At 39.6% G+C, this 26,739-nt stretch overlaps 1 protein-coding gene across 9 annotated transcripts in view; it reads right to left on the reverse strand.

Annotated features, from left to right (window-relative positions):
* Window positions 1-967: 967 nt before the first annotated feature.
* Window positions 968-26,739, reverse strand: part of INPP4A (inositol polyphosphate-4-phosphatase type I A) — a 79,189-nt gene continuing 53,417 nt past the window's right edge. For all 9 annotated transcript variants that reach the window (XM_069876479.1, XM_069876470.1, XM_069876436.1 and 6 more), the window contains 8 exons: window positions 24,591-24,763; window positions 23,072-23,195; window positions 22,103-22,229; window positions 19,675-19,815; window positions 18,174-18,271; window positions 14,978-15,090; window positions 14,472-14,626; window positions 968-4,018 (listed from right to left, as the gene is read on the reverse strand). In XM_069876479.1, the coding sequence (XP_069732580.1) occupies window positions 3,886-4,018; window positions 14,472-14,626; window positions 14,978-15,090; window positions 18,174-18,271; window positions 19,675-19,815; window positions 22,103-22,229; window positions 23,072-23,195; window positions 24,591-24,763 (1,064 nt within the window). In that variant the 3' untranslated portion in view covers window positions 968-3,885. The remainder of the gene's footprint in view (window positions 4,019-14,471; window positions 14,627-14,977; window positions 15,091-18,173; window positions 18,272-19,674; window positions 19,816-22,102; window positions 22,230-23,071; window positions 23,196-24,590; window positions 24,764-26,739) is intronic.

Genomic DNA, 26,739 nt, shown 5'->3' on the forward strand with positions numbered 1-26,739 from the left:
CCTGCTCCCTTGGGAACAGTCAACAAGCAGGTTCAAAATGATACTCATAGGCAAGAAACAGCACGTTATCATCTCATGTACTTTGACTGCAAGGACCAAAAGTTTAAAATAAATTACCTTAGGGGACTGCACATCCCTTAATGTTGTGAAATCTGTAAAATACAGATTTGCAGAACTTTCCATTTAGAATACTTAATGGTGTATGCACAAATCCAGTAGCCACCACAGAAAATAAGCCCTTCTTGATGCGAAGTCTGTATGTAATATAGAAAACATCTGAAATTATAGGACCAGACTGGCAAATAACATGCAACTTGATATGAACATGATTCAGGAGAAAATGAGATGCTTGGCACTGGTACCAGGCTCTTACAACCTGTGTTTTCATGCCATCAAGTGAACGTGTTGGACGTTACTGGATAAGCTAGAACACAGCTCCTCATCACATCGTGCTGCCAAAGGGAGTCAATCGCCACGGGTAAAATATTTCATTAACAGGGAGCAGAAAGTGAGAAAAAGATATTGCTGCTGAATTAAGCTTTCCCATTCAGAGCTCGGAAGGCTTGTCATTCCTTAGCGAGAGCTATTTTGAACAAACCCATATCCAGATGGCAACAAGACATAGAAAATTTCTGAAGTGGATCTTGAAATTATTAGGAATTCCCAAACTGAAAACACTTACTCTTGGTCAACAAAATTACTTACAATTTCTTCTGACAAGGACCCTTTTTTTGGTTTGAATGAGTGGGTTTGCCCAGAGAAGTAGTGGACACTCCACTACAGATAAATGATAGCAGCTGTTACTTCTGCAGGGTTTAGGACTAACTATGTCTTGACTTGCATATTGGTGTAAAATACCTCATACATAACTTAGCTTAACCTATTCTCCAACAGATAGAGCATATCAAGTCAAGGAACTTGGAAACCTTTATTTTCATTCACCACACGCATTAAAACTAAACCACCATTTGTTACTCTTGTCAGTTCTTTATTGGTTTTCATCCTAAAGACTAGCACATTTACAGCATACGTGGATTGGATGAACTAGAATATATAAAACGGTAGCCATATGTTTATGATATATTAATACTGCCCAAAACCAAATAAATAAAAATATTTCAATGCACAAAGCTTGGCAAATACAGTTGTGTTGGGACAAACCAGTGTTGTATTATACAATAATTTTACATGTATAAATGAAACAAAAGGCAACTGTGCTGTAGGTACTTTCACGGAACATACACAGAACATACTTGGCAACAGTTTTCTTTTTTTTTTAACCTTTGTAAGTTTTATAATTTAAAAAAACGTACTCAAAAAAAGAACATTAGACAGAACTTCATTTTACAGTAATCCTTAAGTTCGCCTCTCCTGTGCAACAGAAAAGCTGATTTCACCCTTGTGAAGCGTCCTATGCGGATTTCAAGTTTCACAGTTTTTCTTTTTTTGATGCACTGCTCGAGATCTCACTGCTCCTTGCGCCCTTTAAACCAGCCCGTCGACGTGCATGTGCTGACAAGGAATACTAAAACGTTAGCTGGACAACAGCGTTTTACATGTAAGCATACTGAAATTGGAATATTTTGAACAAGTACTTGGGACTGGTATCCCACCACTTTAGAAAAGTGAGCAAAACCCATGCACATACAAAACTCGGCAACTTCTTGCTGATGACATCGGTATATAAAATAAATAAAGGATCGCTAAGCTCTAGAGAAGATCCGACGATTGTCGGCCAGTCTTAAGCGAGTGGCTCTGCTCATCGTTACAACAGATCTCTTGTTGTTTTCTTCTGAAGCAGAACATTGGAAGGTTTTTATTGTAACAATACAGGACTTAAAATACAATTAAATACGTTTTGAAATATACAAAATAAAACTGTCAACTCATAAAAACTAAGGGATATAAAGAATTTAGTTTATACAAAAATAAATATAGATTTAATAACGGTCCAGGGACTGCAGGTTGGGCAAAACTAACGGACTAACATGTTTAAAGAAAAGCCATCAAAAAGGTTTTTGCCATACATTTTTTTGCATATTAGCAACATAATAAAATATAATAAATAAACATTAATTTATCAGTCGGTGAACAGGGTTTGTAAAGTTTCCAAGGGACTGTTCTATTGGAGATGACCTGTTCAGACCTGGGATAAGTACTACAATATAACAGATTTGCACAGAATTCTGTGTTTTGTTATCCTGGGGAGCCTGAAAGAATGGTGACAAGGTGATTTTCCCTGACCTGCCTTGGTGACATGCTGCTCAGCATTAAACTGCAAGAAGCAAAATGCAAAAACTGCTAGACCTGGAACCCCCAAACCTGCATGGGAGCAGAATGGACATGACTGATTGATAGAGCAGTGACAGCACAGACAAACATCAGTGAGAGCGAGAAAGAAACCAGAAAACAGCCATATACTTACCTGGCTGTTGCTACTCTCACAAGAACAAATGAGCAGGTTTTTCTATCCTAAAGCTTAGATCCTTAGAAACCAAGAAGGAAAGGGCACAGTGTGCTGAATGAAGCTCGCTAGAGCTTCAATCCTGTTAAAATTTGGAAATTAATGTTTAACTGCTTTTTAAAAAGCTATCTTAGCTTCAAAGGCATTCCTTGGGAGATTACTTCTGAGGAGACCTGTCAAAGATTTTTTTCTCAAGTGCTATCGAACTGATCACCCTCGTCAGAAAGGCAGAACTCATCTGCAGATCTCATGCATCAGCAGTAGCAGGTGGACAACTGCTAATGCTAACTTTCTGTCAACTTGGGCCAACGCTACCGTCCTCAGAAATACTCTGAGAACAGTCATACTTTTTCCCCCCCCAGGATTCTGAATATCTACCTCAGTAAAATGCAAAGCTAAACAGAAACCAGTTTTGGTTATGGGGTAATGGGGATGCATTGGGCACTTTGAGCATTTTTGTATTGACATACAAAATTGAAATGGGAGGAAAAAAAGATCAAACACTAATCAAGAAAAGATAACCCCCCAAGATACTCATGCTTACAATCCAGAAGTGATATAAAAAACCATGGGTAAAAATCTGTTAATTAATATACAGTACCATGGAACCCACTGAATAGGTCACGTGCAACATCAGCAACTTGCTTGTTGCGCTGACCTTATTCTGGGGAAGTGCAGGGGGAAACTGCTGCTGGCATTAATGGTTAAGCATCATTATGTTTCTGAAACAGTTAAAATCATTTAAGATATGTGCCCAGGTCCTTACCTGCCAAAGATGACAGGAATTTGTCTTATTTGGACGGAACTAGAAACTAGACCTCATGCTCCTGGCCTTTTAAAAATTGGTAATTTCATATATGAAGATGGCACCTTATGTACAGCAAACCAATTTATACTCCTGGCTTTAATTTGATGATTGTTTTTAGAAGTTAAACTTCTGTTTCTTGATTGTAACAATACATTCTACAGTTATCAGGCTGTCTAGGATCCAATCCGTTTTTATTTACAGCTTTTGAGTTTTACTCTCAGTTTTAAAAAGTTTATGAAAAGCTCAGTCTCAAGTCAACTTGGTATAAAAAGATGTTACATGTAACAGATGCCTAAATGCCGTTCCTAGAGTCGTTGCCCAGCAAGGAGGTACCTAGCTATTTGCATATTGGTAATTATTAAGTAGCACAATATCTGTTCATCTCACATACACTGAAGGCTATTTAAATGGGCAGAGAGTCATCACACTATTCTCAAGCTAAGGTGTCAGAATAATTGTTACTATAGATTCCAATTCCGTAAGTAACATGCTCTGTATAACCTAGTGAGACGTACAAAAAGGTTATTTATCTCTTCTGGATGACAAAATCATATATTAATCTAGAGTGTATCCACGTGTTTTAATGGAACAGCAATTAAAGGACATAGTATGCTTATGTTTCAACTTTTCCATAAGTTCCTTCTGGAGGCCTGTAATACTTTGGGAAAGCCTTCAGTTGCAGGGAATTAAATGCATACTTGCGACATCCAACATTCTTCATTGTATTTTCTCGCCGACAACCCTCACTGGGGAAAAAAAACAAGCACAAAAAATGACAGCAGTAAAAAGGGAAAAAAAAAAAAAAAGAAGACTTAAACTAAGATGAAATGAACTGGTTATTTTACAGCTTTAACAAAAAGTTATTTCATGGGTGTTTAATTAATTTGCCACTGCAAATATTAAAATGATGGCTCATCATACAATGCTAGTAAGAAGCACACAGAATGGACACATGCTATGTCTGATTGCTAGTTTTGCATTTCTAAAAAGCAGCAGTGCATCTACTGAACATGTTCATTCGTGATGGTTTCATGTATTTCAGGGTACGGTGTTGTGGCGTTCACATGCCACTTCATTGCACAAAGGATGCCAAGAGATTGCTTAAAAGCAGTTCTGCTAATTTATTAGTATATTAAGCTTAAAACCCGCTGATCTCTCAATAAGAGCTTTAAAGCTCTTCTGTTGTTCCCTGTAGGTCAGTACTATCAGTACACACTTAAAGATTAGAGCTGACAGAAAAATAACGACTTTCCAGCTATCTCTGCATGCACAAAATTGCCTTGAAAACCAACACACTATAACAGAAAAATATCTTAATAATGAAACAGCAGTTTTGTGTGGCTGCAAAAAAGATCAGCTGCCTGGACAGTCACTACTCCAATGAAACAAAGCTGTGAAGAATTAAATTGTTACCCAATGTTATGGTGCAACTGCCTCACATTACAAAGAGGTTCTGTGCTACAGTAAAAAACTAGTCCAGTTATAAGGCTTCTTTACACTTGTAAATCTACTTCAGAGTTCCTTTGATTATATCCAAAAACAGACATACAAAGAGGAAGCACTTATCATCTAAATATATGTTATAAATCAATTTAGGCTTGCAGGAGAATGTCTTTCCCTGATAGAGAACTGAAACCTAAACAACGAACACTGGAACTTCATGGCAAAATGTACAGTACACCATCTTATGATGGAAATGTCATGTTATTCCTGTCTGGGAGATAGATGGCTGCAGCATCCACCAGGTAAATTGTGGTCACCTGATTCAAAAGGCAGGTTTGGATTCTGGTTCAGTTTGAAAGCTCTCTTGCTCTTACAGACTGCACCGTTGTTCTAATTTTGGTTAATTAAACGGATTGTAACTATGTTTTGTATGGACCATCTACTTTGACTTCACAAAACTTTATAACTTTTGCTTTTAAGAAACTGTTCATGCAAGCTTGAAATTTGTCTCCGGAGCACATTCTGCGGCTGCATTTATAGAATGGATCGTACACAAAGATGCTACTTTTATGGCACTGTTTAGTCTTTTACAGACTCCTCCCCAAAGGCTGATGCAGTCTAATAGATTAATCAAAAATCTGCACAAATTATGGTTCAGAGTACTTGTAAAAAGATTTAACTAGCAAATATGGGATGCCAGATGAGTATTTTCACTCCAAACTGAATAATTCTGCTCATTATTAATTCCACTGCACCTGCTTATTGCAAATGTCTCTCTGAAAAGAGAGTGACAAAGATATATTTCATAGAATCATAGAATGGTTTGGGTCAGAAGGGACCTTAAAGATCACCCAGTTCCAACCCCTTTGCCATGGACAGGGATACATCCCACCAGACCAGGCTACTTAAAGCTCCATCCAACCTGGCCTTGAACACCTCCAAGGATGGTGCTTCCACAGCTTCTCTGGGAAACCTGTGCCAGTGCCTCACCACCCTCACAGGAAAAGATTTCTTCTGAATATCTCATCTAACTCTCCCTTCTTTCAGCTTAAAACCGTACCCCCTCATCCTATCACTGCACTCCCTGATAACGAGCCCCTGCCCAGCTTTCCTGTAGCACCCCTCCGCCCCATTCCATGTCCCACGTTTCTCCTGCTGGAGGCACACAAGCAGCATGCACTACAACATTTTAAATCTGAATGTCTGACTGAAAGCACTGACCAATCTAAAAAAATAAAAAAGGAAAAAAAAAAAGACGACAACTTGTCCCCACTGAAATAAGAAATAAAATAATTACATTGTTTTCAAAAAGCCTAGGCTTCCAATCCAGATGAATTTAAGAGTGGTCTTACTGCAAGCCTAATGATAGGCATGAGCAAGGACTTCATACTTTACCTAAACAGATAAATAATCTCAGGGAGTTCAGTGGAGATCCTACCACTAAAGTTACTTTCACACCTTGTTAGAGCGACACCAGGACACTCATATCCCCATTGCAAGAACAAGGCCACAGTCCAACATGACATTCCTTCACTCTGTAAAAATGCAGATTTTGGAACCCATAGCAAATGAACCAGTGTTAATCGGAAGGAAGAGATACCAGCACAGGACATGGATACGTCCAATACCATCACACTACAATTTAAAATCTCATCAGGAGGAAGGCTTCATCTAAATTCACAGCAACTAAAAATAAATAGGATACATGCGTATATAAAATAAGGAGACTGAGGGGAGGCCTCATCACAGTTTACTGCTTCCTCTCAAGGGAAGGAGGAGGAGCAGGCGCTGATCTCTTCTCTCTGGTGAGAAGTGATAGGATACGAGGGAATGACAGGAAGATGTGCCGGGGAGGGTTAGGTTGAGTATTAGGAGAAAGTCGTTCACCCAGGGGGTGGTGGAGCACTGGCACAGGCTCCCCAGGGAAGCAGTTGTGGCGCCAAGCCTGACGATATTCAAGAAGCATTGGAGCATCAGCCTCAGACACATGGGGTGAATGCTGGGGTTGTCCCATGCAGGGACAAAAGTTGGACTCAATGATCCTTGTGGGTCCCTTCCAACTCAGGTCACTCTATGACTCTGTATGTGTGCATCTGCATGGTTTTTTTTCTGGGATTTGTTTGTCTTTTAAGAATCAAATTGGTAGAACAGTGAGAAAAAATGCCAGGAGATAGTGTACTGTACAGTCTGATTTCATGAAGACAAATATAACAACATACTTTAATTTTTTAGTTAGCACATTCACCAAATTTAGGATTTTATTCTATTTTTTGTTATTTTTTTCTTTTTTTTTAGCTTTCTCTCGGAAGCTTTGAAATTCCACTAAAACTGATAATACAAGTTAGAGCTACCTATGGTTTTGAGCAAGTTAATAATAGTAAAAAATAGAAATCACAGTATTAGAAGTATTCTGCTCAGAAGCCCAATTTTCTGTCATCTCAGGCACCAAGCAAAGTAAATGCCATTACGAATTTAGCAAAGTACACTAAATGAGGTTAGGTTTTTTGATTAGCTATTGCTATTGACAAGCTCTGCCAGACCACTGCATCAACAAAATCTTTCCATTTAAATAGGCCTCTCCTAGTTTGCCATTGTATATAAGTGATGATCAAATCATATCCGCAATTACTCTGCGAGATTAAACTAGGTAACCTGCTTTAGTCTCACCACTTAAATGAACGTTAAGCTACCATCATTCATTTTTCTCTAAGTCACTATCAACATCATAATTTATTAAAGCTGTCCAACACTTAAAAATGGAAATAACAGTAATATTTAGTCTAGCGTAATTAAAACAAAGCCTAGCAAAAAAACCTCAAACCCACCTACTAAAGCAGCTAACTGATACCTCCCTTCCTCTCGCCTGAAAGATTAAAGACCAAGATCTTTAACTTCTAGGATGATAATGACCCTGTTTCAGAATAAGTTCTACCAGAGCATCCGAAACAGATAATGGATCATTAGCAGGCTAATGCCAGTTACATCCTCTTCCTATCCAGAAGTCACTCTCTTTATGTCTTTGATACATTACAAAATGCAGATCTACAAATAGAATTAAATAATCCTGCATGCAGTGCACCGCAAATTGTCTTCTTGCGTGGGTACACTAGTCTATTGGAACATACTTAACCATGAGAAAGGAACAACGCTACGTTTCTACAAACTGTTCAGTAATGTAATTTGGCTATTATGCTTTGGAATGAACATAGAAATTTGTTTATTTCTTTAAATAAATTTCTTATAATTTCTTACAAACCCCACCCGTGCTTTTATTTTTCTCTTCATACCTCGTAAAAATGAAAGGCAAGATTAGCACACACTTTAAATATACAAAAAGATACAAATTCTTTTCAGATAGAGTTCCTTTCTCTGTAATACATGAAACAAGTAACACAAAACTGTATTTGGTAAGAGATCTTCAGGCCGGCTAAAGTAACGAGGTAACAGGCCAATGTCAGACTATGTTACAAGCACTGAAAGCAGAACAATAATTTAAAGTTTCAATACAATTCTTTTCTGATAAAATAATTTGATGTATATTTACAGTTTAGTACAATAGAAACGTAAAATTGTAAGGCATAATAATAATTCTTGGCAGACAATGCTATGACACATTCCTTTGTCCAGCAGGTACCAAGTGGCAATACACATTCAAGCACTTTTTTTTTTGTTTTGTTTCTGTTTTGTTTTTTAACCTTATCTTCACTTGCAACGTAATCTGGCCACCAGGTATGCTATGCTCAGAAACAGCCACACAATCAGTAAATTGGGGCTGAGAGCTAGTAAAGGAATAGAGTAGAGGAGGCTGGGATCTAGTCTGAAATCTCGGATGGGCACCAAGCCACTCAAGTTCTTCTGGGTGACTACCTCCCGTGTTCCAATGCTGTGAAAAGGAAGAAGGTTGGGAGGAGGGAAAATAAAACAGAAAGGAAGACAAACATGCAAATGAATGTTTAAAAAGAGACGGCAACACAAGGTGGTCAAAAAAATGAAAAAAACATGGAAGAAAGCACAACAAAACCAGAATATGAAGTAAAGAAAGAGTGGAAAACATCTCAAAAATATGTATCAGCAGAATTACAGAAATAAGGAGAGGGAAAGAGAATAAAAGAGAAAAATAAGAAAGAAGTACTGTAGTCTACTGAAAATAAACACATGTAGGTTGAACACAAATGGTTTTCCATGTTCATTCTTTCAGATTACTAGGCAATAATACCCCATGCTGCTCTGCCATGCTTTCGCATGCTGTAAAGTGGAGCTCTGAAAAGCAAGCTGAACATGAATAACCATTATAGTATTTGACCCTTTCAAACATCTTTTCATGTAGGCTGCAGTGACACAGTTTAACTTCTTAGCTACCTGCTCAATATGTAAACAAAAAAACCCCAAACCACCCACTTATTTTCCTGCTTCAACATGAACTCAAGTGTGTATCAACATGCCCTCCAAAATGCATGTATCTGAAGTGCTTCAATATACGCTTGTGAAGGCCAGACATACTGTGCAGCCTGACTCATTATGCCCCTGCTTCCCACACTGCTTTAAGAATCATAAGAATCATAATCATAAGAATCCCTAGGTTGGAAAGGACCCACTGGGTCATCAAGTCCAACCATTCCCATCACTTTGTGAATTTTCAAACTATTCCCCAATTTGTATCAATACTGCACACAAGGCGTTACCATTTTCAAACAAAAGTGTCTGGAGAACACCTTTTTAAAGATAAAACCCCACTCTCAGAGGGAGAGGAGTGCCAAGGCTGCTCGGGTTCAACTGCACTTTGGCTTATTTCAAACTATTCCAGTTCGAACTATCCCACTCGGCGGACTGAACATGAGCCAGCAGGGGCCCAGGTGGCCAAGAAGGCCAATGGCATCTTGGCTTGGATCAGAAGCACAGAACTACCTTGGAGAACGCCTCTTCGGGTGACCTGAGGCTTTGTAGTGTGGTGTTTCAATCTGGAGCATTCTTATACCCTGCTCTTATTTAATCCAACTCTTAGTTGTTGCTTTTTAAACTACAAATAAGTGCAACCCAGGAGCCTGACCCTGTTAGAAGTGGTGCACTCACTCCATCTGTAAAAGGTGATAGGTAACCTTGCTGGTTGTGTAGCAAGTCTAGGTAACCAACAGACAATGTTTTGGGGGGCATCGGATATACCCTGGAGGTGGTAAAAGAGAAACAGCCTTCAGATGCTGGTGACACTTCAAGTCAAATGGAATTAGGTTGGCAGGAAACTAAACAAACTGTATTTCTGATCGGGGTTAACACATCTAAATTGGTGTCCAAAATATGTTTTCACTGCTGGTGCCTACACTGTATAAGGGCAGATCAAGTCTGCGATGCCTAAAATCCCAATTACATTTTTAGCGAGGGGAGAAGAGATGTACCCTCAAAGAAGAACCAGCAATCACACCTGGCAGTGTGAAGGGGAAATAGGATACACAGCAATATCTAGGCTTGACTCATTTCCACCCTGAGACTGCACTGAACCACAGCAGAGGTTTGAGTTTTCTCCATCAGCCAACAGATTTTGCCCACCTAATCCGGATAAAAGGAGCACCTGAGCTCAAGGCTGACCTGAGGACTGGAGTTAGAAGTCGATTCAGCTGCCACCTCCCACATATTTGAAAGGCAACTACTCTTCTTCCTGCCTGGGCTACTGGTGAATGATGAGAGCGTACGCAGGAATGTATCTGGTACACGTTAAGAAAAAGCAAACGTATTTGTTGACAGTTGCCTGGGCATAAATATGCACTGAAAGGTATTCAAAATATAGAAAGACCTCTGAAGCAGATGGTGAGGGAATATCAAATGAACTGGGTGCGATCTACGAAGAGAAAGCTGGCATTGACTGGAAGGTAGACGATAAAGGTGCAACAGAATAGTCTGGAGGAAGAAAAGTGTTTTAAGATATAGGTAAGGGAGTAAGACAATAGGGGAGGGAATGAAGTAAGAAGGCTCAAAATGACATTCTAGCATTATGGAACACACATGCCACATCTCTATCACTACAAATTAGTATCAAGCTACTCAATTTTACACCTAAATGTACGCACAGTACAGTGGGAAGGGAGGCAAGTGCTGGAAGGTGCTAACCCTGCCACTGTTACCCCATGTAGATGCTTCCACCCAAGGGATGAAAAGCCACCCTCACCCTTTCATTATACCAAACATCACATTGTACATGGTGCCTTGGTGCCTCACATCAAAACATTCACCTGCAGACCACCTCTAAGAGAGGACCAGGGAAAAGAGACAGAGCAAATTCTTTTCTAATCCACCTTGTATATGGGAATCTTCTCTCTGTGGGGTGGCCAGGGCTGCCTATGCTGGACACAGCTGGCTCCAACAGACCCACTGCAGGGCACAGATGAGCCATGATGGTGGTGCCTGGGGAAAGCCTGTGCAAGAAAGCGCAAAATGCTGCATGGCAGTGAGAAGCAATGGGAAAAGACATGAGAAACAGCCCTGCAAGCACCACTGAAGTCAGAGGAGGGGAGGTGGTACCCCTGGCACTGGAGTAGAGGTTCCCCTGCAGCCATGGAGAAGACCATGGTGGAGTAGATATCCACACTGCAGCCCGTGGAAGACCACATGGTGGAGCAGGTGAATGTCTCCTGAAGACATCTGAAACTATTGGCAATAAATTAATTTTCTTATAGTCTCTTTTGCCTGTAACAGTAACTGCCACGTGACATGATTTCCCTGTCTTTTATCTCAACCCATGAGCCTTTTTACTCCCTTGTACTGTTGAAGACGGGGAGCGAGATAGCAGCTGGGTGGGTGTCCGGCAGGCAGCCAAGGTCAACTGACCACAATTTTATTCTTAAAGCAGGTCAACCAGTAGAGGCATACAACCAAACTTTCTATCCTTTTTATGGCCATCAGGGCTTTACTATATAGTCCTTTTAGTCAGCACCGTGGCAGCTGAAAGAGATTATTTCATCCACCCTGTTTCCAGCTGCTTTTCAAGAGCCCCTGTGTCATGGCTCTTGAAAACCACAACACCCTATCAGAGAGTGCTCTTCCCTGTTGGCTGTGCTGCTTGTGTTGAAACTTCCTAACTGGTTTAACAAAGAATGAGCTGAGCTACCTTAAAAGTGTAAATGATTTTGCTGCTCAGTCTGATTTTGACTGAAACTGGACACAAACAGCTCCACTGGTGGCTGACAGGACAGTAATCTGGTTGGAGGAAGGAAGGCAGGGAGACACTAGTCCAGTGGGAAGCGTTGGCACTGCTGCAGATGAAAGAGGCTATGTCATCCAGTTGGACTTTGTCTCTTGAGCTGCCTTTACCGGCCAGGTTGTCACGTCTTCTGCAGCCTGGACTTACAGACATATCATCATGATTTTATTGCTCATAGGCTGAAATACCATATATTTGATTTGGGAGTGGAAAAGTTGCAACTTCTTTATAGTAAAGTGAAGTTATTCTAATAGGATATTTGCCTCTAAGGTGAAAGTCTCAAACTTTCATTTGTGAATTTCTACAAGAATCTACAAGGAGCACTCAATGTTCTCTTCCTGATGTTCATGCTCATTAAATATAATTATCCCAGATACACAATTATCACCAGACTAGGAATGAAAACAAGTCCCTGAGGATGAACTAGTGGTAACTAACACCTCTGAAAACAAACATCACATGGATGAAAAGAGTGCCTTCTTAATTTTTCAAGAACTGCAAGCAAGGATGCTTTTCTTCTCTGGAAATTTACCAGTAGGGATTAAATAATTTGACTCCTATAACTTAATAGTGTTTCTTCCCAGCCCCTCCAGCTGCCTGAGAAATTTTAGAAGTCTTCAACAGTGAACCAAGCCTTCCTCTTCTAGTACAATTACACACACACACACAAAAAAATATTCCAATTAAGAGAAAAAGCAAGTTTCTGAATGCCCTGGAAGTAACTTGCAACTCTCTCACTTCCTAAATCTGTCACCTTTGTCGGGCCATCCTCTCCAGGTTGAAATGGGTTTGGGTGGAGTTGGATTCCTACATACTTGTTCTGTAATCCTATCTCTCTCTCTCTCATTAAGTTCTGTTAATTCTATAGCATTGTTTCCCAAGCAGAACTGGCATATAATTTAAAAACACAACAACCTGCCAGAAAGAGTGGGAAGAAAGAATGATGGGCTGAAAGAATGATCTAATCTTAGTATTCCTTGGGGACTAGTCAGTATTTGCTCTGCAAAAATCTCTCTGAGGCAAAGATTCACAACAGAAGAAAAGAAAGTCACGTCTTTCACTTGTTAGAGCAAGTCCCTGATGTTGCTAGAACACATGAGCCAAAAGGTTTTGATTAAATTGGCCCTCTTTCAATACCCCTGTGTAGGTCAAAATAAAGCAATGCATTTTTTTGAGTCAATATTGTACCTGATCTTGTGCTACATTAAACTGAGAGTCTGAAGATCCAAAACATTGTTATTACTAACCTCTTTCTCTACTGTGTACATCACTGCATTAAAAATCCCAGCCTATTATCTCAGTAACTAGTTTAAAGAGAATAACATTCCTAGTATAATACCCATTCAGTTTTAACTCTTAGTAAATAAATAACTGTGCAACAAAGTTTTTTCCTTTCAGATGTCTAAGTCAACAGGTTGCATAATTTAAATAGAGATATTTGAGAGCCACTTAGCTTTAAGTTTTTAACTTCTTTGTTAAAAAACCTGTTCTAAGCTTTGTTCCTAACACCAAGGTTTACAAGAGCCTGAATGCAGTTTTCATGTTGTGCACTAACTCTGCAATAACGCAGCTCTAAAGTGACAGTAAAAAAGTCCAGTGTCATTCAATTAGGTGCAGATAGAAAAATCAGATTATTAGTGTACGAGGCTACAAGTGTTACTATATGAGACATTTTCCTTCTAGGTAACTGAAGAGTCAGAAAGGGTCAAACAGCAAAAACATACAGAAAGGATAAGAGAATTGAACACTCTAGAAAATTTGGTGAGAGACACACAGTACAGTACATTCAGTAAGAGTGAATGTTGAAAAACAGGACTGAACAGCATTGTTGAACTACATTGATAAAGACTAAAGCTAGATTTCTTATCCTTTCTTTTGGTATGTGAGTTACGGAGTTTTCCAGCAGTGCTTGAAACAAGGCATTGAACAACAGTAAACAGATTTTTTTTTTTTTCAGTACAGTATTTAATTCTGCAAACATCTCTGCTGCTTCAGAATACAGAACATCATTATATTAATAGGACAACAGCACACTGACACATTGTGATGAAATTTGGTTGCTGTATTGTGAAACACTCATACCGACATTTCACGCAGTGAGCTGTGTTTCACTTCTAAAGAATACAGGTGGTAAACCAGTGCAAACCGCAGGTGTCTGTGTTTCCAAGAACAAAAGACAAGTCATCCCTGGGAAATCTGCCTGATCTAGAACTAAGAAACCCAGTGCTATGTTCAGGTAACCTCATCATTAAACAACTTTCCAAGAAGCACCAGTTTCCTGTTCTGTGAGCTCAGCATTAACTGAAAACATGTTTTCACATGCTTCTCTGGAAACTCCTGATTCGCTACTGAAAACTAAAGCCCATATGATCCAAATCTGGTAACAATCAGCTTTAGCATACGCACCTCACTAACACATGCAAGGGAGGGATGAATTCTAGCAGCCAGTTTGCCAGTTTTCTGGCTTTATTTTACTTTTTTTCCTTTTGATAGAAACAGAGACCACTGCTCCTCTGCCGTTTGCATGATTCCTCATTTAGGAATAAGTGACACAGCCAAACTCTTACCTCCTCATACACTCCAGAGCCTGGGTGAAGACCTGCGGAGCCATTCCATGTTCATGCTGTAGGATCAAACACTGCTCTAGGGTGACCGACATGGCGGTCCTGTCCTTGGCACTTTTACAGCTTGTAAATCGAACACCATTTAGTCTGCGGCATATCTAGAATGGGATAGACAATTCATCAAGCCTTCTTCATGCACTACTTTGTCAGAGAACACACTTGTACTTCTCCTTAGAGACACGCATATGTTATGTAGGACTCTGATGTCAAAAGTTGTCATATTTGAGAGAGCAGCACCTCGTTGCACGAGTTGTAGGGAAAATACTAATGGGGAAAACACATTTTATCTCCCTGTGTCTCATTCCAGAGCAGGGTTACCCTGGCAGCATTTCCAAACTACACGCAAGCAAATGAAGAAATTCAAATGTTTTGGTAATAAAAGAGGGGAAAATACATCTGCACACAGAAAATCAACTGAACTATGCAGAGATGCTTAGATTAATAAATACCTCAGCAGCTTGCCAAAGGATATCAACATTCTTATTTTTCCTTGCATGTACATTTTGTCCCAGAAATCTTAACAGTTCAGGCAGGCACGTCTGACTACGAGATCGAGGTAGACCTACAAAACAAACAAAACCAACTCATTTATCAGTATTCAACACTTTTACAAAGACAAGTGACGTGAAAAGTGCTCCCTGTTGCGAACACAATCACATTTTCCTGAAACTATCAAAGCTTACAACAATTAATCCAATTCTTACTTAGGATCATCAACAAAACAAGCTTAATTACACTTAGCTGGAAACTCAGGTTATATAAACTTCAAGAGCTCAGAATCTGATAGCAATATAATAACAGAGTGAACAAAGGGAGCAATATTGATATAGTATCTTGGTCTCTGTGTCACAGACATACTTGCTTTCGCAGCCTATTCAGAACTGCATATAAACACGTTACTGCTGGTATTATTTGCCCTCAGAGGTGATAGGATATCATGCACATCTCTACAGAAACTCTGAAGATATTTTATATTGTGCTCACATTTTAAATTTGCAAGATAGCCAGTTTTCAGTTTCAAGAAATACTCTCTCTGACAGAACACTGCTCTGCCACGATCTGTTTATTAATATTTCATTAAGTGGAAATAAATCAATAGAAAATTTTCAGTATTTCACAGTGCTTTCAGTGGTCATGTTCTGGGTTCAAAGAGCGAGGTCCCAACTGGAACACTGTGTTCAGTTCTGGAATCCTCAATATAAGAAGGATGGAACTCTTGGAACAGGTCCAGAGGAGGCTGCAAAGACAATCAGAGGGCTGGAGCACCTCTGCTATTGGGACAGGGTGAGAGAGCTGGGGTTGTTCAGCCTAGAGGAGAGAAGGCTCCAAGAAGAACTTGTAGGGGCCTGCCTCCCAGTACCTGAAGGGGGCCTACAGGAAAGCTGGGGAGGGAACATTTACAAGGACATGTAGTGATAGGACAAGGGAGAATGGCTTTAAATTGGAAGGAGGGAGACTTAAATTAGATATTAGGAAGAAATTCTTCAGTACAAGAGCAGTGAGGCACTGGCACAGGTTTCCCAGGGAAGCTGTGGCTGCCCCATCCCTGGAGGTCTTCAAGGCCAGGTTGGACAGGGCCTTGGGCAGCCTGGTCTTGTGGGAGGTGTCCCTACCCATGGAACAAGGATGAGGAGCTAATGAAGCTAAGATAGTAAATCACATCTTAGAAATTCTGCAGTGCTTACAATTACGAGCACAGGGACAAGGACAGTTGAAGAAACATTTCCTATGACCTACCAGCAGATACCTCACTGGGCCTCTTGTCCCTTTTGGTTTTCCCTTTGCTGTACTTACCACTGGCTGGTCATAATAACCACCTGGTTTACAGTTAAAGATAAAATGTTATTCTCTCTTAACAAAGGTGCATGGAAAATTACGTTTCGCTTTATAAATCCTAAATATGACCACAGAGGAGGTACAAAACGCACCCTCAAACCTTCCTTATGACAAGCACAGTCCGAGGTTTGTCCACATAGGCTCAACTTTTCACAGAGCATCTTTAACACATCTGCTGGGACACCTGGAATATTTTTTGACACTTCTATTCAAAAGTTTTGCTTAATATTTATAACCAGAGACCATTTGTCCAAGCTGGATTATGAAACCAGGCACATTATGTCTTCATTTCCCCAGGAAAACCAGTGAAGCAGAAAGAAGTTTTAGCAGAAGGCAGATTTTACTTCCTTGTGGCATTCATTTCATGTGGTAGGGATCAATGTAATAACAAGTAAGCAGAGTAAAGGAGAAAAGGCAGGTGGAAACAAGAGTATTTTTTTTCTTTAATTGTTAAGGCAAACGCTAACGCCAGCTGCCCAACACCACATGCCAAACTTATTCACAACTTTATGTTACTTGAAGAAAAACCCCTGGTATAAAGTGGAATTGTTACTGGTAAATGAGAAACTCGAGGTCATGGCACAAGTGCTCTTTAAAAATAGAGAATAAGTATAAAGTTAAAACAGAGTTCAAAAACACATGAAAAGAGAATGAACAAATAACAGGACAGAAAACAGACTGCAGGATAAAGGAAGAGTTTCAGAAAAAAGGCAGACGCTAAAAGAGAACTGGATCAACATAAGAGGTTTAGGGAAGAGGGAAGAGACTGAAGTGACAAAAGCAAGCAAAATCAAAGACAAGAGGGAGGAGCTGAATGGGAAATTTATTATGAAAGACTATGAACAGAGACATGAAGAAACAGGGGAAAAAAATCGAAACAAAAAAATCACTTTAAATTGATTAACCTATGATCTTTTCAAGAAAGTCTGACAGCAAACTACGATAAAATAAAGAGTTTTGCAGCTAAAATTTCAGAGAATTAATTATGCAGGATTACAAATGCCTGGAAGGAGGGAAACGAGTTCTTCTCTCAGCTACATTAAAAATCCAGGGTAACTGGAAGTATAATAACGTACCTCAAAAGACAGAATTCTTACTACTCTGCTGCATGTTCCTGCATTTTTATTTCTGCAATAAAACTGCAATTGTGGGACCCACAAAATCAGCTTATAAGAGGTCTGGTACTAACAGTAACAAATCAATGAATTTTCACTGTTTTTGTGGTCACATATAAATAATGCTTATGCCAAAAAAACCAGTAATGAGCAAAAAATTTTTGTATATAGCCAGTAAAATTCAAGCTTGTAGCTACTGCCTTTCTTCCAGGTGCTGGACTTCTGTGTTGATGGCTGTAGATGCAGCAATTATATTAGTAAAGTGCCCACGGATAAGCAGAGAGGAAAGTGATTCAGTTCCTAAAAAACAGCAGTTGCTCTCTGTGCAGGTTATCATGAATGCAGAGAATGTGACCAAAAGCACATAAGCTGCTTCTCCTATGACCTGTCAATTTTACGCCTTCTCCTCACAGCAATCTGACTGCCCAGCTGCATGCTGAGATAGCACTTCATGCCACTTAAAAAGAGCAGCAAAATAAATTAGAAAAGGGAAGTTAATCAGACTGACCCTTAAACCTCTTGAATCTGGTCTACTTAGTACTAATACATTAAAATAGAGCTGCATCGTTTCTTGGATGTTAGTAATGCTGGTGTATCATCAACATTTCAACAACTAACATGAAGCAAACAAATGAAAAAATCAACCTAAATTAATCTGTTCAACCAAATTTGCCATTAATTACCAAATACTTACAATCATCAGGCAAAACTTCCTTGAACTGCTCAAAATACGAATTCAACCTCACTAAGCTTTCCATGTTAATGACTTCTTGCAGTGAGGTGTCTCCAAACCTTCAGAAGACAAAGAAAGGAACGTTTTAAATGCAAGATAAAAGATTTCTCCTTTTCTTCAAAACAATGTCACTTGGCAACATGATTACCAGAAAAAAGTTTAAAGATCCATTCCATGAAATGACTAACGATTCAAATGCAGGGTAAAGTGGAACAGAGAAGTGTTGTAATATAGCAGTTCATTAAAGAAAAAGAAAATCACAGAATCACTAGGTTGGAAAGGACCCACTGGATCATCGAGTCCAACCAAAATATGAGTGTGAGGGGGAAAAGTGGGAAAGAAGGTGAAAGAAAAATCTTGTGGAAAATCGTACTTAAAATTCCTTGGCTTTTGCGTCTCTCAATATTAAATACAGAACTGGTAAATAATTTTGCCAAAATTCAAACTTTTAATAATGGATTTCCTAGCTTTGTTCATAAGCTAATAATAAGCATAAAATCAGAAAATAGGACTGAGAACTTTGACTTGAGATATGCACATGAGAAATAGGAAAAACAAGTAATAAACCGTAAAAGTAATAAATATTGTTAACAATGCCATGATTCATCTCATCTAACTGTATCTACAGACATAGATACACACATACACGGTGTCGATGTCTCTATGCCAGTCACCTTGGGCTCCATTTATAGGCAACAAAGGACCACTGTAGCTTTTGGAACTTAGATTTTTTTTTCTAGTTGCCCACATTAATACTGCCCACTGCACTCTAGTACTGAGGCTGCTGTCACAACATGCACATGTCTGACTTCACTGGAGTTCTCTGTTAGAGCAGTGCTCTGTCTATGTACTCTTTACAGGACAGGGCCACAACAGAGGGAAGCTCTGGTGGCTCTTGCAAATCTGAACAGCTTCCCTGGAAAATCTAGCTACATAATTATATTTTTCAGCTTTATGAAAACAGTGTTGCATTACAGGTAGAGCAAGTATATGTTAGAAGAAAGGTACATCTAGCCCATTATCCTTCTTTTTGACAGCCAGAAGAAGGAGTTTAGGGGAAAGTGCAAAACCAAGAGGGCAAATGCACAGCGATACTCGGAATGATCTCTTGGCCTCTAGTGATTTGTCACTCACAGAGGTCTCAAGTCAAAAGCAGCACCTCTGTGTTAAATAATCCATGGTAGATTTCCCCTTCTGTAAATCCACTTCTGACCTGCATAAACCTGCACTAGACTCAAAGCCATGAGGTGAGGAGCTCCACAGCTATGTGCCATACGAAGCAGAACCTCCTTTTGTTTGTTTTGTATTTGACAGCTTCATTTAATATTCCCTTGTTTGTGCACTGGAGAAAACGAATCACTGCTAGTAAGGCAACAGTGCAACTCTGCAGAGACACAGTTCCATCAGAACCAGAGATTGCAGAACTGCCATTAAGGTTAAACGCGCATGATTGAATACATACTTCTCTGCTAGGGTTTGCTGCTCATTGATTCCCACATTGAAAAGAACAGGCTGAACCCTCAGTAACATGCCACTTTGAATCTCTCGCGGCAACAAATCAAACAAGGCGCTTGGCAAAGGGATCCTCACATTAAATCCATCACTGCAAATAAACAAACAGCTATTAGAAATAAAGATCAAAAAGCTGCATTCCGAGAACGTATTATTTTTGTAAAGAGGGATAACATCTAGAATGTAATACAACTATTAAAAAATCAGTAGCAGTCAAAACTGAGGACTTTAAGGAACTGCCACAGCTTGCTCCTAACCAGAAAAGCTATTCTAGTTCAAACAGAAACCTGCAGCAACCTGTAACGTTGATTTTACATCCTCATGGACATTTCAGTCAGATCTGCCAGTTTCCTCAGAAGAGCTGATTTTGCTGTGCTCATTAATACTGCAGCTCTTACACAACTTGGTTAGAAAAAGCCAAATTCTGGCATGTTCTTGTCTCATCAGGTGTAAAATATATTTGATTTTAAAGTGATAAAGGCTAGTGATCAAGCACATGCATAAAAGGATACAGTTCTGGATACAGCAACACATTTCTGAGCAGAAGGATAGAGGCAGTGATAGCAGCGACCTAAACATGAACTGAAGGGGGAGCTAACAAAAGCACTGATACAGAATCTTATTGCTCAGACCTACAAGGTCTTCCTGCAGCACAAGAAGTTACCTTGGGGCAGCTGAGCAAAAAGCACTGTCTGTGCTTTATCTCATGGCAAATGTGAGGTAACACCTTTTATCTCATCCCATAACATCAGCGCTGACTAAAGCAAAGTCATATTACCCTATGTTGGAACTGCCGAGACAAAAGTTACTGTGGTTTGTGTGCTGTTTGTTAACCTGTCAGCAGCAATACCTTGGTGTTACACCCAAATCCTTACAGTGTAGAACTCTTAAGCAGAGCATATGCACTCAAGTGTAGCAAAAGAGCTCTAAGAAATTTATAATAAGGTAATCAAAATTGTCAGCCCCACATTTACACTGGGTGGACACACAAATCCTATGCTAAGTCTGAAAGCAAAAATCCTATTTTCAACTCTAAGTGTAAAGCTGCCAATAGTTTGCACCAAAATAAATATGCATGATTTCTTTCTTCTCTTTCTTGAGTAAAATCTAGACAGCAAAATAATAAGCAACACTATCAGACCTGAAATTAATGAAGATTGGTTTCCTGCTGAGTAGTGTCCTATAGCTGATGTCAAGTTTCAACTAAAGATTTTCTTTGAAATTTATTTTCTGTCAGCTGTTTCCACAGGTCTCGGCAATTTCGGTAACATACATGACCATACTGCATACCTCTTTCAGCCAGGGCCCTTTTCATTGCCTGTAGACCTTAACTTAACAAAGATCCTCTAAATGCTTTTATCTTTGAGAATTCTAGCTCTTTTTCAGATGTGGACAAAGCTGGGCAAAGCTCCAGTGGCGCTTGACAGCACACTATCATCAAATAAGCCTTATTTCCTCCAGGAATCAAATTAAAAACTAAAAGATTCTAAAGACTCTGAGATACAGACATGTTACAAAAACTGACTTTCGCCAGGCCTCTGTCCTTCTGCAGCTTCATCATCATCTATGAAATGACTCTCTCTGGGCAAGTACTCCACTGCAGGAGCCTGTGACAGAAACCAGTGCAAGGCCAGCTGAAGAGCAGCCTGAGGCATTCAAACTGAAGTGTGGCTCTGTTGTAAACACTTCCCACCATAACAAAGCTGTAACTCTCCACTTTATGTGAGGATGTGAGTGCATGTTACTTCAGACTTTTAAAACAAAAATTGCTTTTAAGCTCGAACTTGAAAATATCTCTTTTCAGACAAGTGGTCAAAATGAGCAGCAGTCTGGTGTTTCACCAGCATCCATAAATTAAAGCCAGCTTGGATCTGAGAGTCTGGAAACTGATCCTAACTAGGCCTCCCCTCAGCAGCAGCCCATCAACTGCCTGATACACATTCCATGTCGGGTCATCCCAACAGTAGCCCATTACTCAGTGGAATATAGCAAAGCACTGATCAACTGATCATCTTCAGCAAACTTCAGACAAGGAGATCAGCCTTGAGGTCAGTCAAATTTAAAACCAATAAAAGTGCTTAAGAAAAGTTTTAATATTTCTGGCTTATGGTTGTGGAAAGCTAGCTCAAGGTGATACTTATTCATAAAACAATACTGCCATGGTTTGAGCCTTGCCATATATCCCTTTTCAGCTTAGCTTCCTGTAAAATGAAACATCAGTACAAATGAGTAAATTCTCTTCAAAACATTTCTTTGAAGTTCTGAGGAGAAAAACAGCACAGTACAAAAGCTCGTAATTAATTTCAAGTGCAATATCGCTGCTTCTCCTGCCTGCAGTCCCACCTCACTTCCTGCTCCCTCCCCTCATTTTGTTTTACCGATTTCCAGTGATAACTGGCAGCATGTCCATAGATGTATTTGATGTGGCCTGAGTTACTTTAAAGGTTACATTCCTCAAGTCCATGATTCCCAAACTCATGTCCTCCAGCATTGCCAGCTCCTCACCTAAATCAAGGAGGAAAAAGTGAATCACAATCATTACTTGTTACATACAGCTTCCCTTTAGCGATTTGATGACAACTGTAGGTCATTGCTCTCATAAAGAAGTTCTATGGCTGAAAAGCCTCCAGAGTCCAGGCTTTCACCTTGACTTTCAGACTGCAAACAATGTCGTGACTGACTTCATGAGTATAACAAGTTTAGAAGACACTAATTATCCAGCAGAGTCCAGACTACTGTTTTTCACGTAGACTATGTGCTCTCATTTTCCAATTTAGATGATACTACTAAGTACTTCCCAGCAGTGTCACAGCCATAATAACCTCTGTGTTGTAGAAGTTACAGTGTGTTCTGGATTTATTCAGTAAGGCATCTCCTAACTGGCAGCCAGATGGCTGTTCAGACACAGAAGCAAAACTCTTTCTAGTGAAGTACTTCCCCTATTTTGTATTCTCTTTTCAGCCTCATTTTGTTCTGTAGAATTACAAGAGGTCAAGAAAATTTACAAAAGCCTATTTTGTGCAGTTTCTACCAGCTTACCAGAACTTTAATCCATTTATTTTCTGAGAAATTGACCACTATGATACTGTTCTGTTTTTTAAGCCTTTTGTGTTAATATTATAAGGCAAGTACACTTTATCTTTTAGAAGTAATTCAATTAAATGTGAAGAAACTCAGAGTTGTTAGCTAAGTACTCCAAAGATAATCTGGTTTTGAATTTCAGCTTTCAAAATCATTTTGTAGCTGAGTCACAGATTGTCCCAAAAGCTCATGTTCTGCTGCAGCCAATTTAAAGCAGAATTTGCTGACTCAATAGACGATCCCACCCACTTGCCCCGTGCTTTTACCATAAGTGCTCAGCAGGCTCTCAAACTGCGCCAGCAAGCCAATGGTGTAGAGCTGTCTCAGAAATCCATCATCATGAAGGCAGTTCCTCAGCTTGATAATGAAACCACAAATGAGAGCTGTCAGCTGTGGGAGAGAACACAGACAAGGGTGAATTGATTCAAGTCAGAAAAGGCTCTTCAGCCCCAAAAAGAAATGATTTCACGTATAAGAGGTGCCATAAAATCTGTCAGACTGATGCTCTTTTCCCTTCAAACATCACTCTAGTTTTCTTTGCAGCTGAAGAAAGATAAGAAACCAAAAAAATCCCCAAAATATTCATAAAATCAGATCTAGGGCACATTGCCTCCATCTCACAAGCTCTCCCAAAATGGGACTGCTGTTCATTTCACATTTTTTGTTTTCTGGACACGATAATTTGTATCAGGATCTACAACTTACAGAAGAGCCTCCTTCAAGAATTGTTTTCGTTACAGATGCAAAAGCAACACAGCTAGTTCTAGGCCATAAATTTTGATAGCATGAATAAATGATTTTTTTTTTAAAAAAGAGAAATATTAATAAAGGTTGAAACTGTGATATCTGATTCCATTAGGCAAAGATTCAAACTCTATTCAGGACAAGATCTTGAAGACCTAGTACTAAGATCTACGATTAGTACCAGTCTTAATTCACTCTGTCAACAGTGGGATTTCCCAGGTGATTGACATATGGCATGTACGTAGGCATACAGAATTAAATAGAATGGAATAAAGTTCTGTTTATAGTGGGTAAGCACATTCAAAGCATTGAGTTTAAAAAAAAATCTGCAATATGAAGTGGGTTTTGTGTAGAAAAAATCCCTGAATTTATGAGATTTTACATCCTGAGACAATAGCCCTAACAAACAATGCCCTAGAGATATGCTGTTTGAAATAAATGAACAGGATGCTGATTTCATGGGGAAGTAGACACATTACAGAAGTGTAGTAGGCAGAAGAAATGTAGAAGTTTTTCTTTGTGCAGACACCTGCCACCTGGCACAAGAGACCTCAGCAGGCTCAGAAACAGAACTTTTAGGAAAAAAAAACAGCATTCATTTCTCTTCACGCAGTTGGACTTCTCTCCTTAGGTGCCAGAGATGCTGTTGGTTTTCTCAGTGCAAAGAAAACAAGAGAAAGTAACTAAGGTAGTAAACCTTCTGCTCATGGGGTTTCCCCCGCTCCTTTCACATCTTACTTCTGATTTTAGTATGGTGGCACTGGAAGGCAAAAGGCTGTTTCTGTAAATAGCAGTATATTTTAACTCGTTCTGTAATGTTTCTTTAAATCGTCAATATATATCCAAGGGGACCCCTGAGTTATATATTGTCAAATGCATACGAGTGTCCAGTAAGGTCAGGATTGCACAGACTGCAAGAGGAGATCACAGTGTTAAACCCGAGGGCAGAATGGATCTGAAAAATTCTGAAAACAGTCACCTTTATTATAAAGCCCACCACAAGTCAAAGCACAATCAAATCATGCATGTTAGATTGCTTACGGTTTGGCAGAAGACAACATCCCTGCGATACTGAAGGCTCAGGCAGAGCCCTATTGTTGGGGCGCTGTCTTGCATTAATAAAAAGACCATGGCTTTCTTTGCCTTGTCACTCATCATGGCTACGCAGTCCGTGAGAGTTGTCAGCAAGGGATAAAGAGCTTCGCTCCATTCACCTGGGTAAAAGGAAAAAATGAGCAGCACTAAGTATTTTATTTGCAACATACATGCATGCATTAAGAAAAAACTTCCTGTTGCAGTTCAAAGTTGTTGATAATTCACATTTAGGGCTTGTTTTATTTTGAGTGGCTGGTTACTCCCTGCTTGTTATTAATTAAGCAATCTTACAGAGTAGTTATCACATGAGGAAAATAGAGAGAATTTTACTCTGTAAGGCCGTTATGCCTTTCCCAAGAGCTCCCAGATTCGTGCCCACAGAACAGGCTACACAATAGCCGATTTTGGAAAGCATAACAGAAAGGGGAATATCTATATACACAAGTGTATGTTACAGCGTTTGCATGTTCAAACACACCCTTTCACAGTGCCTACGTGGACAGACAGCATGGAGTCCGTTGTATAATAGAAACAGTGAACATCTGCGTAGCCATTTCTGTCAATGAGATTTCTCCCAAATATCTTGCCTTTGAATCTTTTGTGCACTCTTCTCATTCAACTGTCTCACCATCCAACTGATCCTTGTTGCACCTCAGTGAGGTAAGACCATGTTTATCTCCCATTTGCACCACAGGAATAACAAGGCAGAGAGGTGAAAAATTCATGTAGGTGGCTCCTTACATGTCTTCTGCCTGCTGAGTGGCTTTGAAGGCTTAGAGACAGCTAGCAAGAAACACCAAGTATACTGATCTAGATGGGAATTTGCCAGATCCTTGGAAGTAGTTCAGAGGCTGACCGCCACTGAAATATATGAAGTAGATCCCAGAGGGAGTCTGTTTTAAGTCCTACACAGGAAGCACAGAAATGAAACTGTGTTGCCAAAGTTGTATTTTAGTACCCCAAACATTGTGCCATTCCTTCTCCCTAAGAGATTGCTCTGCCTTCAAAGGCCCCATAAACTTGCTTTCTTTTCTTTCCTTCTGTCGTCTTTTCTCTTAAACAACTGGCAATTTTAAAGCACATTTCCATGCCCATACGGAAAATTATTCAGGTGCGGTACCAAAATCCATTCCCTCTGCAATATGAAAAGAAAATAGAATAGTGCTTTGGGTTTGCACCTCTTAAGGCAAGGTTGAAACAGAAGGACGCTTCTCTTTTTAAAGGGGAGGACAATGTGTTTTGGTTTTAAAAAGCACTGGAACTCACAAACAGAACACTCAGCCCCTAGCCTGGCTGGCTGTAGGGACCAGACAAAGTACAGATCATAACCCACATGAATAGGGCACTTCAAGCCCCTGAAAGGAAGCTCTTTGGGATTTTGACTCAAAGGCAGGACTAAGAGCTAGTAACAATAAAAGTTTCTTTGATAACCAGCCAAAGTGGGGAAGTTTGGAAGTCTGCTAACAGAAACATAACTGACAAGAGTAATAGAACTATCCTTCTTGCTTTTGTTCTATGCAGCAGACAGATAACCTAATAAACTACACAAAGGGGAAGTTGTTTGGCTCTGTTCCACTGCCATAAAAAAAAAGAAAAACCGGGAAATATCAAAAGAACAGGCAAGGAATTACAGCCTGCCTTTTATAATTTTTCTTTCAAAATAAATCAGATGCCATAACATGGCCCCACAAACACTCAAAGAGCAAAACACAGATGATGTTGACAGTGTTTCTTTTACTGTATTTCAGAGCTTTTGAATAAATAACTGAGAATGACAGAAAGAACTGGAAAGATCTTCCAGCACATCATCACCACTTCATTGCCTGGATATACATACATGTATATAGTTATCAACTCAGCGGAGATTTAAAATTGTAGTGTGTCTTGCAGCACTTCATTTGAAAGGTATTTTTATCTATGGTAGTCACAAAGTGTACTGGTGGTACACTAGCCTACTTGAAGATAAAACAATTGTTAGCCAACTTCTTTCTCCCAGTGCTCACACAGACTCATGTGAGGTCGTAAGCAAAAATAATCTGTGCTGTATATTCTCTTGGGTTAAAACTTTGGCCATGACAAAATGAACCTTTGTCAG

Source organism: Phaenicophaeus curvirostris, chromosome 1, assembly GCF_032191515.1.
Source record: "Phaenicophaeus curvirostris isolate KB17595 chromosome 1, BPBGC_Pcur_1.0, whole genome shotgun sequence".
Lineage (NCBI taxonomy): Eukaryota > Metazoa > Chordata > Aves > Cuculiformes > Cuculidae > Phaenicophaeus > Phaenicophaeus curvirostris.